Source organism: Camelus ferus, chromosome 20 (assembly GCF_009834535.1).
Source record: "Camelus ferus isolate YT-003-E chromosome 20, BCGSAC_Cfer_1.0, whole genome shotgun sequence".
Taxonomy (NCBI): domain Eukaryota; kingdom Metazoa; phylum Chordata; class Mammalia; order Artiodactyla; family Camelidae; genus Camelus; species Camelus ferus.
Window position 1 is genome coordinate 18920656 of NC_045715.1, and position 20144 is coordinate 18940799.

Sequence of the window (20144 nt, forward strand, 5' to 3'; positions counted from 1 at the left end):
CTCTAATTTGGCTTTTATACAAGTCTGAACCTTTTAACCATTCTGAGTGATCTGTGTGGTCCCTAATTCCTCCATGAACCCTGTAAGGTATTACTGCTATTTCTTTTTCACATGAAAAAAACTGAGATTGAAAGAAGATAAACTGGCACAAGGTCACACAATTAATAAGAGTTAGAACCAAAATAAAACCTAGGTCTGCATAACTTGAAAGTCTGTGCTTTTTGTACATTATGATCCTGTATTTTCCATTATTCTCATCCTTTGGTCATACTTTCCATGAAGAGCTTTAGGCCTATAACAATTGCTTATATAATCAGTTTCTATCATTAACTATTGCCATTTTTCTACATAAGCAATGATTTTTACTGCTTAGAAGGGAACTTCCAAAGCTGTTTCATTCATTCATTCATTCATTCATTCATTCATTTAAATTTTATTTTATTGAGTTATAGTCAGTTTACAATGTGTCAATTTCCAGTGTAGAGCACAATTTTTCAGTCATACATGAACATACATATATTCATTGTCACACTCCTTTTCACCATGAGCTACCACAAGATCTTGTACATATTTCCCTGTGCTATACAGTATAAACTTGTTTATCTATTCTATATATACCTGTGAGTATCTACAAATTTCAAACTCCCAGTCTGTCCCTTCCCACCCCCCTCCCCCTTGGCAACCACAGTTTGTATTCTATGTCTATGAGTCTGTTTCTGTTTTATATCTAAGTTCATTTGTCATCATCTTCTTCTTCGTTTTTTTTTTTTTTTTTTTTTTTTTTTTTTTTTTTTAGATTCCACATATGAGCGATATCATATGGTATTTTTCTTTCTCTCTCTGGCTTATTTCACTTAGAATGACATTCTCCAGGGATATCCATGTTGCTGCAAATGGCATTATGTTTTCATTTTTTATGGCTGAATGGTATTCCATTGTATAAATATACCACAACTTCTTTATCCAGTCATCTGTCGACAGAGATTTAGGTTGTTTCCATGTCTTGGCTATTGTAAATAGTGCTGCTATGAACATTGGGGTGCAGGTGTCTTTTTGAAGTAGGGTTCCTTCTGGATATATGCCCAGGAGTGGGATTACTGGGTCATATAGTAAGTCTATTCCTAGTCTTTTGAGGAATCTCCTGTACTGTTTTCCACAATGGCTGCACCAAACTGCATCCCCACCAGCAGTGTAGGAGGGTTCCCTTTTCTCCACAGCCTCTCCACAAAGCTGTTTGTTTCTAAAACAGAGCTCCAGCTGAAGGGTGCCTTTAAAGCTGTTCAAGATCAAGATGAGTACAGACTCCAAGGAGGTTTTACCCCCCGATGTTCACACTCCTGAGGTTTGGGAAGAACTCTGTCAGTGAAAGCAGAGGCAGAAAGTCACGTCCAAATGCAGGGATCCAGAGTGAAACGCAATAACCCACTGGCAAGGGAAATCTTCCGAAGGCGCTTTCGGCAAGTCTCTTACCAGGAGACCCCTGGACCAAGGGCAGCTCTTACCCAACTCCGGGAACTTTGCTGCCAGTGGTTGAGGCCACACGTGAGCACAAAGGAGCAGATTCTGGAGCTGCTGGTGCTGGAGCAGTTCCTGACCATACTGCCTGAGGAGCTGCAGGGCTGGGTGAGGGAACACTGTCCAGAGAGTGGGGAGGAGGCAGTGATTTTGCTGGAGGATCTGGAGAGAGAGCTGGATGAACCACAACATGAGGTAGGATGGGAGATTCGCCAGAGAAATAGTGTATGTGGGTCACCAAGGACCCTTGTGTCCTCTGCTTTGTATCCCCTTGATTTGGGTGAATAGATAAGACCCTGCTTTCTGCTTCTGTCTAGGAAGTGTTTCTTTAGACAGTGCATTTCTTCAGAAGTCAAACCTTGTCTCATTGTTTCTAGATGTTAGCCTACAGACATGAACAAGACGTCCTCCCTGAAGAGACAGTGTCCCTAGGAGAGCAGATGTCACTAGGCCTTCAGTCCCAGCCTAAGGAGACCCTACCTCACACGTGACCCTGCTCAAGAGCCCCACCCTGTTGGAGAGACAGGTGAGGGACACAATTCATCTGATGTTTAACATGCCCTACCCGGTTAAGCACAAACAAACAAAAAATCAGAGCTGGGAAACTAGGGGGTCAGAAGACACTTTGCCAGAAAGCAGCAACTGCTTAGTGCTTTGAGTGGCTAGTGTGCTCATCTTTGCCCCCTCTGCCTGCACATGGGCTTCCCCTGAGTACCGTGCTGGAAGCTCCCTGCTCTCCTGGTTCATGGTACATTAGGGAGACTTTCAGAGCAGCCTTAGAGACTGAGTTTCAAGGTTTGACAGCCAGGTTCAAATCATGGCTTCACCTCCTGGAAGCGATTGTACTGGGGCCACTTATGTAACCACTTGATCAAGGTTTCCTCATCTGCAAAATGGGGTTCATGATAGTATTGTCTTAGTCTGCTCAGGCTACCATAACAGACTGGGTGGCTTAAACAACAGACATTTACTTTCTCATAGTTCTGGAGGCTAGAAATTCAAGATCAAGGTGCCATCAGAGTTGGTTTCCGGTGAGACCTCTCTTCCTGGATTGTAGCCAGCTGCCTTCTTGCTGTGTACTCACATGGCAATTCCTCCCTGCAGCTGCCTGTGGAGAGAGGGTGACAGAGAGAGAGGGTGTGCATGCTCTGGTATCTCTTCCTCTTTTTAGAAGGACGTCAGTCCTATTGGATTAGGACCCTACCTTTAATTACCTTAATTACCTCCCTAAAGATCCTATCTCCATGTACAGTTAGGGCTTCAGCATGTGAATTTGGCGTGGGGATGACAAAGTTCAGTCTATAACAAATATATACCTCAGAAGGTTGTGAGCATTGAATACAGACAGTTTATGAAAAGCACTTGGCAGGCATTCTGCTTACTGTATGGTAACTGTTCTTTGTGGGTTCCGTTCATCGTGGGGTTTGTCCAGCAAAAGTCCCACTGCCAAAGAACGGAATTACTCAAGACTTTATCAGGTCAAGAGACTGAGAGGGAGCCGGAGACTGATTCCCCAGGCTCCTCCAAAGCTCTTGTATTTATTGAGAATAGTCAAACAAAGAATCAAAGTGAAATACGTCATAGGAATAAAGGGCATGGTATACATTCAGGGATGCATGTCAGCACTTACAGTTCATGAAAAACAGAAACATTATAATCTTAATTTATACTTACAGAGAAGGTTACAATATTGATAGTACAAATAGTTATTTTAAACCTCAAACAATCATGAGCAAGGTTACAGTGTTCCGAATAATTGATAATGAAAACCCAGACCACCTCAGAGTCTCCATACTATGAGCAGAAATCATCTAAGCATGCGAAGCAGCCCAGCTGTCCCCAGCTAAAGGCTAAGTCACAGTTTTCTGTGAGCAAGAACAGCCGACACTATCCACCTATGCCTGATAAGCAAAGCATGTCCTGCCGGTTGGGGCAAGGGACGAGTTATGGTTTTCCATAAGCATAAGCAGCCCTGAACCTATGACCTTGAGCTAAGCAAAGTGAGCCAAGCATGTCTCTGCTTTTTACAGCAAGGAGACAGTTTGTAGCAGTTTCCTGCTAGCAAAGCAGCTTCAAGGCAACTAAGCTAAATTCCATAGATAAGGTGGCGACTGGTATTAAGAGTTCAGTCTTTTGTGTTTTGGACATTTTGCTTTGAAGTAGCAGTATAATTACAGATATAGAAAGCATTGGTTTTGATTATACATTTCTTACATGCTTACATAAAGGTGAGAATACATAAAGGTGAGACTATGATTTGGTAAAAGCAATCGTTACAATGTCAAAGTTTGTTAACCCAAGTTTGTGCTCCCACAGTTCTTATCAGAAATGACCAGTGCCACCCTTGCTGATTTGGGTTTACATTTGCAATAGAAAGCTATGAGACAGGGTTAGTGGGTGGCAGACTGGATGAGAGAATCCAATGGAGTCAGACCTCGCCATTTCCTTGTATGTAATCTTGTTAGTGGTGTCAGTACTGGGTCCAGTGGGTGTAGTACTGGGCACTTGGGGCTGAGTCAGCTGTCTTCCCATTCTAGCTCTCCCTGTGGCAGTTGGCTCTAACTTCTGTCTGATTTCCCACACATAATATCAGAGCCTCCTACTGACTTTTTGTTAACCTGATGGTCAGTCTGCAGCAGAGTTCTGCTGTTCTCATTTGGACGTGACCCCCACATGTATCAGAGCCACACCTTCTCTTACCACTCTGCCTCCTGCTTCTATTTATTTCATTTACGCCAGCAGTCATACAGTTATCATGGATTTTGGAACACATCTCTTGATTTAAATTAAAATTATATTTGTTGAGTAAATTCTGTGCGTACTGCAGACCTTCCTCTGACTCCCATGACATCATCTTATTAAAATTACTTCTGGTTTCATTTTCCCCTTTTATGAGCATCTTTCCAGTCAGTTCCTTATTACTTTCTTCCTCTCCCCATAAACTTGGACTTTGCATTTTCTAGCCATTTTCTCCTTTCTTCTACTTTCTAAATTGAATCTAGAACCCTGTTGAGAACCTTCTTCCAGGGCATATCTGAGTAGGTCCATCCATCCATCCATCCTGTCATTCATTCATTTAACAGATATTCATTAAGCATCTGCAGTGACTCCTGGGGGGCATCTACAGATCAGAGTTTTCCCTATAGGACTGACAATGCAGGTGTGTGTGTTATACATTCAGGAAAAGCCCATTTGGTAAAGCAACATAGGAAGTGTTTACGATTACAAGGACCAAATCCAAGTTCCAGCTCTTCAAGTTTTTAGCTAGGCAATATTTAAAGGTACTTTATATCACTGAGTTTGAGTTTCTTGTAAAATTCATACTGATTTTAAAAATCCAAATGCATAAGTTTCATAGTAAAAAGTGAAAGTACTCCAAATCCAGCTCCCCAGGAGTAACCCCTCTCGTCAAATTGCTGTGTATTTTCCAGACTTGTTTTTCTAAATATAGAGTCTGTCTCCAACTATGTCTATCTTCCTTTTTATTTTTTTTCCTAGTTCTTTAAAGAAGTGGGACAATAACATCAAGGGGTTTTGTGGTGAGTTAGTTTTGTGGAAGTGTTTGTAAGTCATAGAAGGCTATATAAATGATAATTATTAAAAGGTGGGAAATGTCATTTTTATATTCTACTCAGTTCCCTTGTCCATTTCAGATACAAATATGAAGTTTGGGCAGAAAGGCAGTACTGATCTCACTTGTGGCCCATTTCCTCTTTGCAGACACATTTCTGTTTGGCAAACCTGTTATCATCTCCCAAGCTAACAGGAGGAGGAGAACCATGGTCTAAGCACAGAGGAGTCCTAAGAGATACCTATCCAGCTGTGTGAGTGACAGTGCAGTTAGATGTAGGGGGAAGAACCAGCTGTTTTGGTTTTAAACAAAAAGGGAGTCAGGGGTGGCTTTCCTTGAACTTTTCTGGGTTGCAAGATGGAACTCACACCCTGGGAACGCAAGACATCATAAGGATTCAGTTTTTAGTGTTAAGACAGTTTGTGTCTGTCTGTCTCCGTTCTCACCTTCAACTCCTCCAAGCAGAGAAGGTCTATTTGGTTGATTGGACACTATCCAACATGAACCAGTCCACTGCGGTCGCCTTTGCCTCAGTGCAGGTCACTTGAGGCCATAATAGTAGCATTGATTTCAGTCCTTTCTCTTCTGTTCATTCAACAAGTATTTACTGAGCAACTACTGTGTGCCAGGCAAAATTCTTAGGGAGCAAACCAGAAAGATCTTGTTCCCATGGAGATGAAATTGTAGCAAAGGGGAGACAGTTAATAAGCATATAAATAAGGAGATGGCCCTTCCGCTTCCTCTTCTCTGTGATGACGTCAGGATGGAAGCGCCTCGCATTTCTGTGCACATAGTGCCCTCCTGGAGGCTCAGGGAACAAGTCATGTTTACCTGGTCTTTTCTGTTCCAGCTGGAATGACCGCGACTGAGGACAGAGAGTTGGGGCTGAGAGAAGACTGTCCTAAGAGAGCAGAACCACAGGGGACACTATCCTACGGACAGAGCCGGGAGGTATCACACCAGTATCCCCTACCTGGGGAAGTTGGTAAACTAAAGGGTGGGCTCAAGAGGCACTGGGGAACCCCGGGAGGAGGAGACAGATCACACAAATGTGATGCATGTGGGAAGAGCTTTGCCCAGAGCTCAGGTCTCCTTCGACATCAAAGAGTTCACACCGGAGAAAGACCCTATGAATGCAACGAGTGCGGGAAAACCTTCAGTCGGAGTTCAGGTCTCTTCAATCACCGAGGAATCCACAATATACAGAAACAGTACCACTGTCAGGAGTGTGGGAAGGCCTTCAGCCAGAGTGCGGGTCTTATCCAGCATCAGAGAATCCACAAGGGAGAAAAGCCCTACCAGTGCAGCCAGTGTGGCAAGAGCTACAGCCGGCGTTCCTTTCTCACGGAGCATCAGAGGAGCCACACTGGGGAGCGACCTCACCGCTGCAGCGGATGCGGGAAAAGCTTCAATCGCCACTGCAACCTCATCCGCCATCAGAAGATCCACGTGGTGACGGCGCTGGTCTAGTCCTCGCTGCCTGCAGGTTTTCCTCATCACTGGCCAGGTCGTGTGGGGTAGGTCAAGGTCAAGACTGCAGACTGCCCTTCTTCCTAAGTCTGCTGAGTGTGTTTTGGTCCAGGGACATCCAAATAGGAAGGTTTGACTTTTTGAAGCTGCTGCTTTCTTTCCCTTTTGGTTCCTTCACCCCTTCCTGATTCTGGCCACCCCCACCCCTCTTATTTTTTCTCTTTGAGATGGCTGCTACACTTTCCTGGTAATGTAACTAACGGCGCTGCTACAGCCAATATGCCTAAAAGATCTGTAGCTGTGTTTAATTCCTAACGATCACATAGAGCTCTGTGGATGTCTGATAATAAATGGGTCGTTGGTGTTCCCTGTGCCCAGTCCCTGCCTGGTAAAGAGTTTTTCTGCCTACTGCTTCCCTCTGGCACCTACGTGATGCTCCCCTGGAATAGCGACCAGCATTGGCTGGGGCCTTCGCTGTTCGCAGAGTGCTTCCATTGACTTAACCCCAGTTGCTCGTCGCAACAACTGCGCAGGGAAATGAGCATTATCATGATCCCATTTTACAGAAGAGGAATTGTAGATTCAGAAAATCCAAGCCTCAGAGCCAAAGCTGAAACCCTGGACTTTTATTTTTAGTAAACTTTAAATTCTGAAATAATTTTAGACTCAAAAAAGTTGCAAAGGTAGATAGATTTCTTTTATGTCCTTCACCGAGCTTCCCCTAACGTTAACACTTTATATCAGGTCTTTTTAGTTGAACTCTTGGCTTTTGACATCAAATCCCAATCTGTTTACAATGTCAGACATCACACTAGGATTCTCAGATTTCCTCATTTAAGCTTAGCCACCTGAAGTTCCCTTAGTGCTTTCCCGTCATGTCTTCAGTGTTACAAAAAGTCATCTGTATCCCAAGTACAAGACATCAGAGAATTGGATCACCATCCAGATAAAATGCTTTAAAAACTACCATCTTAAATCTGAATCTTTCCCTTCTGTTGCTTAGGTGTGGAGAAAATTTTCCCTTCCTGTATAGATTGTTAGGGAAATTTTCCTAGAGTTTTAAAAATGAGTGAGAAAATGTGTTAGCAGCAGCTCAAAGAAGAGTGATACAGTCTTGAATGTTCTGCCCCCAGAGGACGCTCTTCCCCAAGGAAGTTTCCTCATGGGGGAAAGGGATACCCTCTTCTTGGGATAAAACAGACTTGAGGGTTGAGCCTTAATCAGCTGACCTAAGAAAGAAATGGAAATTTTTATTCGAGCCAAACTGAGGATTATAACCCAGAACAGCCTCTCAGAGAGCTCCGAGAACTGTTCTACCCATTTGAGGTCGAAGTACAGTTACATAAGTTTTTTGAGACAGAGGGCTATACATTAAATGACATATTACTGACTGTTTATACAGTCCAGTGAGTAGTGGGTCATGGGTCATGGTGGCCCGTTATAAGATTAAGAAATTCATGTTATCTTTTATTGTTGTTGCTGGGTGGGGGGGAGGTAATTAGATCTATTTACTTATTTATCTTTTTTAATGGAGGTACTGGGAATTGAACCCAGGACCTTGTGCATGCTAAGCAGGAGCTTTACCACCACCTCCCTGAGGAATGTTATCTTTAGGTTTCTTGTTGGTGTTAGAAGAATGTTGCTTTTTATGGCTGAGCAGGCATTTCTGCCGTTTGGGGAGGTTTGGTCCATGCACACTGCAGATACACAATGCATAGGAGAGGGGAGAGAGGAGGTCAGAGGGCAGAGAACATTTTTGATGTTTAAATGTTTCTTGCCATAAAATATGAATTTTATTTCACAAAAGAACAAGTTGGATTAATCAGTTTCAAGACTCACTCATTTCACAGAAACTCTGCTGGGTGCGGATGGATACTCTGGTGAGCCAGACATTTATCTCCCCTGTCTCAGCCCCACGCCAGCCCTTCCATACCCGCTGCTCCAGCACGTCTGGGAGCTGTAGATTTCACCTCCTAGGCCCCCAGTACCGATGGATAGAACTGGTGGGAGAGCTGAGGGGAGAAAATGGTTAAAAGTTTTAACACTTTAGTTAATACTGGAAACTATAGTTATTTTCTGACAGCTTAGAAATTATGCAACGTGTTATCTGTTTAAGAATTCACTCAGACAAAAGGAATAACTACATAGTTTATTACTTTTATACAAATAAGTTACATTAGCACCGTTCAGATTTTTTTCCCTAGACCTTTGAAAATCTTGAAGTACCTTAGAAATTGGAATAACAATGGGGATTTGGGAAGGTGTGCATAGGATTTGGAATGACAACCCAATTTCCTAATAGACAAAATACATAGAACAGGCAGGAATAGATCATGGTGTTCAGCCATGAATTGGAAGAGTAGACCAGAACTCTTCCTGTGTTCAAATTCCAAGGTCTTAGGTTGATGTGGTAAATTGAGAGGCATTGCTATGACATCAACGAAGTGAGAAATGTGAGTAGGTGCAGACATAAAATTATGTTTCTACAAAAAAGTGGTATGTCAACAAAAAAGTTCACAGGAAAGTAGTCATGCCCAAATATTCCTGTGGTAGCAACTCCATCTGAAACATGCCAGATAGACACAATATCTACAAAGATGACTGGAAGAGAGTTTCCTCATCTGAATCCATCAGACCCAATTTTAACTACCATGAGGAAAATCAAAAGATAGACTAAAAAGGGTGGTTAGAGAAAAGTAGATAATTTTAATGAGTGGTTAAAGTTCTCATTATGAATAATTGAGATGGATATTTGAGATATTTTGGTAACTGGATATTTGAGCTATTTGGGGACACCGTTAAGAGATCAACACTGTGATACACTTGTGTCAGGACACTTTTTTCAGAAAGGCTTTATATTAAACAATTGTCATTCCAATATATAGAGGTTTTGGCTAAAGAAGTGTTTAATCTCCATTTCTCTATCAATATTAACATTTGCAGATTATTTACCCAGCACTTTTCATTTGGATGAGCAGATCCTCACAACGCTGGGAGGTAAGTTGACATGCCAACTTTTTTTTTTTTTTTTTTTACTAAAGGAAAAGGCAGAGAAATAGGTTGCAGGATTATACACATCTTTACCAAAATTAAGAACACATCTAGGAGGGCTTGTCATCAAAGACTCTTTTCATGATAACTATTCATTCTACCTAAGTAGAAAAAAATATGCTATAACCAGCTATTCACGAAAAGGGAGGAAAAATAAAATGGAGAATTTCTGCATTACTTTAGTTGGAGAAATGAAATACAATGGCTAACTAATAGATGTTAAAATTCCTAAGAATAACTTTTCAGTGCATGAAAAGTAGCATTTTATTCCACTTTATGTACTGCTTATATGTCAACTAAGCAGCAGATTTTACTGGGCCTAATTTCATCTAAAAGTTTTTTTGGCCATCCTTTTAAATAGACTAGATTTAAACCCATTTTATAATTCACTTACTTATAAACATACCTTTGTTTTATACAAAATCAGGGTGTCTAAAAGCCTAGTAACAAAGTAACTTATTTTACCTGAAACTACACAGTACTGCCAGATAGTTTCCTAATTTTTTTTTTAATCATAAAATCATCATAAAATGTCACTGGCTCCCTAGTGTTACTGAATAAAATTTTAGCTCCTTGCTCTGGTGCTGAAGGCCCCTACCATATACCTACCTCTTCAGGGTTGCCCCATTCTCTAAATTTGACAAACTCCTTTAGTCTTTTCAGCTAACATGTCACCCTGTCCACGTAATAAGGACAGCACACAGCTCGACTCCACAGAAGTCAGTCCCCTCCACTGAACTTCCACAGCATTAAGTTTACCACTCACTTATGTTCATGTGCAGATCTTATCAATGTTATTACGCTAGAAGCCTAAGCCCAAGTGTGTGTATGTGTGTGTGTGTATCTGCTTTGTTCCTTTCACTGTCAGGCCAAGCAGGCACTCAGAAGTATTTCTCTATAATTTTTCTCTCCTCAATGGAGAAGTCTTTTAGGTTCGGGAAGAGCAAAAAGATTGAAAGGGGGCATGGTGGTCCTTTGTTAATCTCACTAAGTTATAGTTATTAAGTGTATAATGCTCTCTGGTTTGTAAAAGGCTTTCATATATATCTCTTCATATGACAGAAGAAACAATTAAATACCAAAGAAAAATGAACAGTGTTTAAGATCAGAGCTATTAGCAAATATTTAGGAAAAATAAAGATAGGAGAGAAAAGGAAATAGCTAGCTTTGTGGAGCTAACAAAAATACGGTTAACTTAAAAGGAAATTTTAAAAGGCTAGAAAACATTCAGTGGGGAATGTCTACAGGATTTTTGGGAAGCTAAAGTCTCAGATTAGACTGCAATGAGGGGCTAAGGAAGGCAAGGAAAGATTGCAGGGAAGTGATAAAGGGAGAGCCCTATGGTTTGCAAAGTCCCTAGTCAGCCTGGGGTACATCAGAGCAGGAATCCAGAGGGTACTTGAGAACAGAAGAGACACCATGCTGGTGAGTGAACCCAATGTGGTCACTGACTTCATCAGAAGCAGAATACATTCTTGACACCGCCCAGTAAAGCCAGAAGCTGGAGATATGAACTCAGGCACAGAGGAAGGAGGTCTGTTTTTGAAGAACTTAGAAGGTGATCAGGGTGAAAACAGGAGCTATCTTGAAATTCTTTTGAGAGTCTTGCCTTCACATGTTGATTCTTTGAATGTTGTGGAATCAGTCTGATCAGATCCCCAGGATTCCCAAGGTGCTTCTGAAAGGCTCTCTTTTCTTCTATCGCCCGTATTTGAGTCTGTAGCTGTCATTGGCTGCCTCTGACCCAATCTTGCTTGTCCCCAGCCACAGGGAAGTTTTGAAAACATGAATGCTACTTGTTGTAATATTTAGTGTGACTCCTCTGACCTGGAGGATATTTAAGCTTGGCTGGCATAATCCTCGATGCACAGTTGGCTCTGAGTTGGGAGAGAGGAAGGTGGGTGGTGTCTTGGCACTTGCTTAGGCCCAAGATAACTGAAGAGTGAGAAACATCTGTTGAGCATCCTAGAATTTCTATCAAGATGCATAATCATTTTCATCTGACTTGATAAATTGATTTTTATTTACCTGAATGTGAAAGGTTTCCCCCTAAACAGCAGCACGTTAACTTGAACTAATGTAGTTAATGTTGACTGCAGAATGGAGTTGTATGGATGGAGCAGTCTCACAATGTCTTAATGATAAAGAAACTATTTAAGGCATTCTTACTCTAACTACTATGCTGGTGAAGAAATATGGATTCTTCCACCCCAACTCTGACAATCTTATGTACTTGGCAATAAATATACTAGATTGACCCAGAATCTAGAACCTCAGAGACTTAGACACAAACAAAATGGCCTTAGAAAATCCTCAGGAATGCAGGCAACATTAATTTTTCAGAACTATGAAGGTCATTTTACTGGTATATTTAATAAATGTTTAGAGCACCTATATGCAAGGCACAATGTAGGGTATAAGACATCATCGATCCGAACAACTGGTGAGGGAGTCATCACAGGCAATAGGAATAGTCACAGCAGCAGTCCCCCAGATCAGAGCCCTCCACCCAGGGGAGGTCATCAAGTGCTGGCCGAGGGTGATTCTCTAGTCTGGAAGCCCATTTAAGTCCAAAAGGTGAGAACCATTTCAGGTCCTACCTCTTCCAGACAAGTCTCCCATAGCCTCCTATCAAACAAGTTTTTTTGTTTTTTCTGGAATGTAGAAGATAATTCATCTCAGCCAAACTGTATATTTTCCAACAAGCACCTGACGATGTGCAGTGGTAGATAAAGCCCAGCCCATAATTTTCCATTCAGCAGGGGCTCCAGGGTGGATTCAGTTCAACGCAGAACGAGCACCAAGTCTGGCACCTAATACGTGTGTCACGGTGATAGAATTTTCTTCCCCACGTGGCTTCTCTGATGTTGAACAAGGTATGAAGTTCGGGTGAAGCCTTTTCCACATGCGTCACACTGATAGGGCTTCTCACCAGTGTGGATTTTCTGATGCTCAATAAGGCTTCTATTCCTTGTGAAAATTCTCTCACACTCATTACACTTATAAGACACGGAAGGAGCCTCAGCATTCTCCCATGAGCTCTCCATCCTACCCTGACTCTCCCAGGTCTCTCCGTGGTCAGGATTCTGAACACTTTTATCATTGTGGATCCTCTGATGTCTCAGGAGATGTGAATTCCGCCGAAAGGCTTTGCCACATGTGTTGCACTGGTATGGCTTCTCCCCGGTGTGGATTTTGTGATGTTCAAGGAGGCTGCAGCTCTGGCTGAAGGTTTTCCCGCAGTCATCACACTCGTAGGGCTTCTCCCCAGTGTGAGTTCTCTGGTGTTTGATGAGGTTCGAACTGTGACTGAAGACCTTGCCACATTCTTCACACTCGTAGGGCTTCTCACCCGTGTGGACTCTCTGATGAATGACGAGGGCAGAGCTCCCGATAAAGGTCTTGCCGCAGTCTTCACACTCATAAGGTTTCTCCCCGGTGTGGATTCTTCTGTGCTTCGTCAGGCCCGAACTCTGAGCAAAACTCTTTCCACATTCGTGACAGTAGTGCCGCCGATTCCCTGCGGCACTTTTCTGCTTTCTTTGTAACCTGCCCTCCTGTTCACCAGCTTCCAGCACGTGCAGGAATCTGGCCGATGGCTTCCCCCAGGTGGCAGGGTGTCTGCCCATGCTCCTGCTCTGGATGTTCCTCATCCGCAGGCAGGTCCCTGACCTTCGTCTGCATTTCACCACCTGAAACAACAAGTGGCCAGCAACTGTCAATTACGCCCTGCCACAGAGGACAGCTTTGTGATAAGTCCCAGGGACACAACACATACAGAGGTCTATACATGCCAAGGATGAGGATTTAAGTATTACAATACAGATAAGAATAAACTGGGGACCACAGGGGTCCTGAGGAGGAAGGGAGACTTTAGAGGGAGAATGGAGCCATTAGGAGGAGGGTACAAACTGGGATCGGAGGGACTTGAGGGAAGGTGGCAAGGACTGAGGACTGGGGACATGTGCAGAGGCTCTGAGCTCTAAGGCCAGTAAGGCAGGGCCATATGCTTAGGATTAGATATTAACAGGGCTCTACAGAAGGCGACAGTAGACAAGGCACGTGGAAGGATTTCTGAAATGTTCTGTGAGAAACAGGGAAAGTAGGAACTCCGAAATTAGTCAGTGACCAATGGAAGGTGCAATCATCCCTGGCTGTGCCCATAAATAAAACTGGTGTCAGTGCTGGGAGATCTGAGTCAGAGCCCCCATCGTGCCAGCCAGTGAGCTCTGTGGACTCAGACAGGTCAGGCATCTGTGTACCTCTGCAGCTCGTCTCTAAGGCCACGCTCCACACTCAGTCTCAGGTCACTTCTAGCTCTTGCGCTCTCTGGTCCCACGGCCCATTTCCAGAAGAGACCCTTCGGCTCTCCTCCTCTGTCAGGGCTAGCCCCGGGAAGGGGAGGGGCAGGAATCGGGTTTTACTGAGCCTCTACTATGAGCCGGTGATACCTCCTTCATTCCACTTAAACTGACCAGAACACTGGCAGCACAGATGGAAAAGCAAGGCTCAGAAGGCTTAATAAACTAGTCACATAGCTGGTTAGTAGCTGGGATTCAGAAATGGTGGTTCTAATTCCAAACATAATTCAAACAGCTTCTAACAGCCTCATAGGTTCTAATACACAAAGGAAGCCAAGAAACCTCATGAGAAATCCGTGCCCATCAGTCTTACCCAGGGAGATCAGGCGGCCCCAGTTCTCCTGCCTTTCATCTCTGTAGTTCACCTGAGACGAATCCAGCTGTGTCCATCCAGGAGTGAGAGTCGGGGCCACCTCTTCCATTTTCAGAGGCCCCTGAAATGACAGGTAATCCCACCTAATTCCTCTTGCCCAAAACCACTTCCAAAGCTGGGTATATGCAATGAAGGAACATCCCTTTCACAGGGGTTCTTTACAAAAGAGCAGATAGATACACTTATGCCTTCTTAACCCTAGCTCTAATAATAGTGTCAAAAAGTGACCTATTAAAGGAAAGAAATATTATACACATTATGATGAGTACTTTCACAGTAAACATCTAAACTGTCCAGAAAGTGAAAAAGTCTGAAGAACAAGGGCCAGTGCAGTGAAAGGAGTGGAACATATCCAAACTTTTCAAAATATGTGTGGTGTGCTTTGACAAAGTGGGGATGGGGACTCATTTATATTAATGATGTAAAGAATACAATGAAATCTAGGTCTGCTGTGAGAAAAACCAGGGAAAACAGATCCTACAGAGTCTCAGAAACAGATCTTCAAGCAGGACATGAAAGACTGGGTAAGAAATTAAAATCCAAGTTAAGTAAATATTGGTCAGATTGTAATATTAAACCTAATAACTAACTTAAAGGACATGCTTTATCTGTTCCTTCAAGTTGAAGTTCATGGAGGGCAAAGGGCATGTTTTTATACCCCTCACTAGCAGCAGAGTTTATGATACTTAAAAAAAACAAAACGAAATCACCATCACAATAAAATGCTTAGTTTGTATTTGCCAAATTTCCTTTGTTGAAGAACATCTCATTGATGAAGGAGCTGACCAAAGAGATGGGGTAGGAAGAGCGGGGAAGCAGAGCCAGCCCCGAAGCTAGGAGTGAAACAGGAAAATCCTCTTCAGTGGACACCAAGATAAAGACAGACGATGATAAATGACTTTGGAGTAGATGAGAAAACTCCAACTCCACATGGACGTAGGATGAGGATGGAGGGGGAATGGCGAGACAGGGTTCTAATGGGAAGCCCATCAGTAGTAAAAGGTGCTGAATGAGGGGCGAGGGAGAGGGACTCCAGCTCACCTGGGACTCCAGGGCGAGCCTGGCAGCTCTCACGGCCTCTTCTCTGCAGCGCCCTCCCAGGGCAAGTCCTGGAACCTGGAGAACTAAGAAGGAAAGAAAGCTCTGGCTGAGATCCACTGTGGCATTCAGCCTCCCTGCCCCGTGAACTCTAAGTTCAAAAACTGCATAAATTCCCATAAAGAAGTTCATAACAGAGTGGGCACCTTTCCAAAATTCCTGATCCCTGCCAGCTCAAATCCTAGGGCCTAAGAAGATGTGGTACACTCTACGGATGCACAAGACCCATGGGCAGGATCCTTGGTAGGAAATAGAAGCAACATAAAAGCAAAACAAGGCATTCCATCTGAAGAGTCTTTTGAATTCTTCTGAGAAAGGGGATAAGAGGATTTTTATTGTTAAAATCTCTTTAGTATCTCTCAGGGAGCTTTCTGTTTTAGTTTTAGTTTGTTTTTGTTTTTTTAGTTGAAGTATAGTCAGTTTACAATGTGTCAGTTTCTGGTTACAGCATAATATTTCAGTCACACATGTACATACATAGATTCATTTTCATATTCTTCTTCACTATATGTTGTTACAAGATATTGAATATAGTGCTATACAGTATAAATTTGTTGTTTATCCGTTTTTGTGAGGATTGTCCTTGTATTTCCAATGTAAAAGATATTCTGCCAAAGTTCAGCACATATTTGTGCGAATTATTCCATATGTAGATGTATTTTTTGTTGTATTTGTGGGAGAAGGTGAGCAGCGCGTCCTTCTACTCCGCCATCTTGGCAATTCCCTCTGCTTTAGTCCTAAAAGACTAAGAGGAATCAGATAAGGCCCAGAAAGGAGGAAATGGGAGTCTGCTTACATAGAATTTGTTCGGAGTTGAGAGAAGTAAAGGGGAACTTCAGGGTTTTCTATAAAAGAATTCTGAAGGGGGCAGAAAATAAGTTAGGTTAGACTAGCACCTCTGTTGAGAAATAGAGATTTCATGTTGGCTGGCATGTCCCAGTGTTGTGTGTCTTGGAAATCTGCCTAAATGTTCACAGCACATGGGGAACACTGGGGAACATACAGTAGTTTCCTGTTGAGTGATTTTCACCCTATTCTAGTTACAGACCATGGGTCTCTCTAATTTTCCAAAGTCCTACAATCTCTGGAATATTCTGGCTGGCTTTACATATCCTGTCTTATATTCTTCATAGCACTTCCCAATATCTGAAATTGTATTATTAATTTCTTTGCTGTCTTCCTTACTAGAATGTAAGCTCTGCTGGAGAAAGAATCCTCTCCTACTGACAGTGCTATCCCTGGTACCCATGACACTGGCTACCACATGGGGGGGGGGGGGTCTTCAGAAATGTATGTTAAATGAAAGGAGATCACTGTATTGATTTAAAAAAAAATCAATTCTTTCCAAACACCAATTTTAATGAAATCTTATTTACTATCTCCAGATTTGGTTAGGAAAGCTTTCCACTATTTGAAATTTCCCTGTTAGTCCCAGTCTCAAAGAATAGACCTGTGATGGGCATGTAAAACAGCCAATCAGCAGATCTGTCTTTCAAGTGATCCTTAAATGAAATTGGATGAAGTCTGCAGAATTCATACTGCCCAGAAGATAACTCACCTCTGTCTGGTAAGGACTGGGATAGCAGAGATTCCTGCTTGAGCAGTGTCTTCATCGGCTGGAACTGGGCATTTCGTGATCTCTGAGCCGACGTCAACACTGCCATCTTGCAACAGAGTAGTTTTTGCCCCTGATCACCACCTGGGACCTAGAAATCATTCACTTATTTATTCATCAAACACATCATGCTTTCTATGTGCTAGCACTTTCTATTTCCCAGGCACTATTTCTAAGAGCTTTATGAATATAAATTCACTTTAATGCAGATAACAACCACCTTATGAGTCTGGTACTATTATTATCTGTAATTTTGAAATGGGGAAACTGAGGCACAGAATTTAAGCAATTGCCCGAGGTCACCCAGCTAATATGCAGCAAGACTAGGATGGGAGCTCACGTAAGCATTACTCTGTGCTCCCTTAGTATATACATTTGTGCTTTTATGAAAACTCTTTGGGAATTGATTCTAAGTTCTCAGAGAACACAAATGTTTTCTTTTTATATAAATTTAAAAAAAATTGGGGGGGTTATTTATTTATCTTAAATTTAATGGAGGTACTGGGGATTGAACCCATGACCTTGTGCATGCTAAGCATGCACCCTACCACTGAGCTATACCTTCCCCCCTAGTAATACGTTTTCTTATCTGAAAAATGAGGATAATAATTTCCAACTTGCAGGGTTTTGGGGACCAACAAATAAGATCACAGTATATGAAATCACCTAACACAGGGCCTGGCACATGGTATGTCCTCATTAAATGCAGGTTTCCTTCCGGACATTTGTAAATAATTCATTTTCAAGTCACTTTCATAATCACTGGCTCATGTGTAGGTGATTTTCCCATATCTTCTATAAAGAATGAAGAGCCTGAAGCTGAGATTTGAAATGTTTTTTCTCTGTTACAGGGCTTAGCGGCAATTATGCCAACTCGAGAACCTTGGTCTCCTGGTCACTGGTTAGAAGCCTTTGGTCTGATTAAGTACACACTGAAAGGAACACAAGGACACAGGATAATGCAAAGAGAACACAGTCTCAGAAAACATGCAGGAAGATGCAGATAAAAATGAACCAACGAGTTTCTAACTTGTGGCCCACCAACTCCCTCCCAAGTATTCCATGAATGTGAATAGGAAAAATAACTTTATTTTCACTAGTCCCTAAGCAATATTTAGCATTTCCTTCAATTATGAATGGAAGCAACAAACCAAGGTGTTATTAGCAGTACACAGGAATCTGTCACCAATAGAAACTGCAGATGTTTTCATACCACATTACAACCAGGTAACTGTCAAAGTCATTCATCATCACTTTGAAATTATACTAGAGTTATTAGGCCTATCCCTAGATCTTACTATTTAGTGCATTAATTTTAAATAGCACGTATGTAACTTTATCATTCATTTAATGGTTTGCTCACCGTATTTCAATATAGTTGAGTTCTTTTGTATTTAAAAATACTATTGAGAAGGAGTCCAAGGACTTCAACTTACTGCCAAAGAGGTTTATAGTACAAAAAGAGACTGACAATTTCTGGAACTTAAAGAAATGCCCCTGGCTCCGATCTTGAAATTTCAGAAAGAAACAGATCAGCTTTCAGATCCTAAACCTGTTCTCTCTAACCTGCGGCATCGGCTCATCCAACTGCCTCTCCAAATATTCCAAGAGCACCACCACCTCCTCCCCGCTCTCCGGATGCTGCTCCCGCACCCAGCTCTGCAGGTTCCCAGGCAGGATGGTCAGGAACTGCTCCAGCACCAGCAGCTCCAGGATCTGCTCCTTGCTGTGCATCTCAGGCCGCAGCCACAGCCGGCAGAGCTCCCGGAGCCGGCTCAGCGCCTCGCGGGGCCCCTCAGCCTCCGGGTAGCGGAAGCCTCGGAAGCGCTGGCGCAAGTGCTCGGGGCCGGGAGCCGGGCTGCCGGCTGCTCCCGCCTCTGCAGCCAAGGCGGAGGCTTCCTCCTTCTCCACCTTCACCATCAGGATCCCCGTCTGGTCCTCTGCAGACTGGGCATCCAAGGCTGTACTTTCCTTCGATTCCCTGGCCATCCTGGATCAAGGCAGTACTCGGGCCTCGCTCTAGCTGGGAGCTGTATTTCTTTGGAAAATTCTTGAAAGGTGGGAAGTCACTGTTAGTCTGTAAAACTGCAAGTGAGGTCCCCTTTCGCGTGTCCAGGGGCCCAGGGCACCCCTGGGGCGCAACTTCAAAGATTGCCCCCTGCAGTCTGTGCCTTTGCAGCGTCCTTCACTGCACCCCTCCCTGAATCCCACAATAAGTATCCTCAAAGGATGTCCCGGTGAGGAGAGAACACCCTCCAGATGCTGGAGAAAAATTGAGGCTGGGGCACAGGAAGCCTCAGTGGGGATCGAAGCCGCTTCCTGGGCTCTCTAGGAAGCACCTCTCGGTGGTTGTCCCCAAGTTAACCCATTGGCAACCACATCCTTACCTCCACTCAAGGGAAGCAGTTAGAGGAAGGAGAAAGAAAGGATGACAGACTCTGTATCATTAGAAATAAGACGAAACCTTTCAATCCTGTAAGGATGCTGTTATGGCCCTCACCGTGCTCTCATGTAAACTTGACTGAAGAGCTGACATAAAATGGCCACTAAAATTCAAAAGAAAGCAGGGCTTCCTCAGAGCTCTAGGCAGGAGGACCTTCCCTTTCTCTCAGTAACATCGAAAAAGCAGAACGCACCACGGGGCACTGGCTTGGAAAAAGTAGTGGTTACCCCTGGTCCTTGCCCCACTCCACTGCCACTCTCTTTCCTCCCCTTCAAGGCCAAACTACTTGAAAGAAAACCCTCCTATTTTTTACTCTAGTCCCCACCTTCCATTCATCCTTTACACATTGTAGGGCAGCCGACTGCCAACAAAGCCACTGAGGTTGCTCCTGGAAAAATAACTAGAGATTCTCCCCGCCTCCCCCCAAACAGGTACCACTTTCTATTTTCCATGGCTTCTTCTCAGGCTTCCAGGCTTCCCAGGCTCCCCACTTCCAGAACACTCTAGTGTTCTGGCACTAGGAACATCAGGGACATCTAGTGGCATCAGGGACCACACGATCTCCTGCTTTCTTTCTTCTTGTTTCTTCCCAGCCCTCATTTATGGTCTAGCATAGTGGTTAGATCTATAGACTCTCAAGCCAAGTT

General features: G+C 43.3%; 2 protein-coding genes across 2 annotated transcripts; one reads left to right on the forward strand and one right to left on the reverse strand.

The window, feature by feature from the left end:
• Positions 1–1124: 1124 nt before the first annotated feature.
• On the forward strand, positions 1125–7688 carry LOC106730562 (zinc finger and SCAN domain-containing protein 9). Its single transcript, XM_014565440.2, is given in 5 exon segments — positions 1125–1352; positions 1355–1710; positions 1893–1988; positions 1990–2041; positions 5937–7688. Coding segments are annotated over 5 exon segments (1185 nt in total). The 5' UTR covers positions 1125–1291; the 3' UTR covers positions 6557–7688.
• A 1000-nt stretch (positions 7689–8688) lies between these two features.
• On the reverse strand, positions 8689–19389 carry LOC102520644 (zinc finger protein with KRAB and SCAN domains 4). Its single transcript, XM_006192036.3, is given in 6 exon segments — positions 8689–13179; positions 13181–13299; positions 14282–14402; positions 15383–15465; positions 16998–17145; positions 18621–19389. Coding segments are annotated over 6 exon segments (1641 nt in total). The 5' UTR covers positions 19044–19389; the 3' UTR covers positions 8689–12432.
• Positions 19390–20144: the final 755 nt, after the last annotated feature.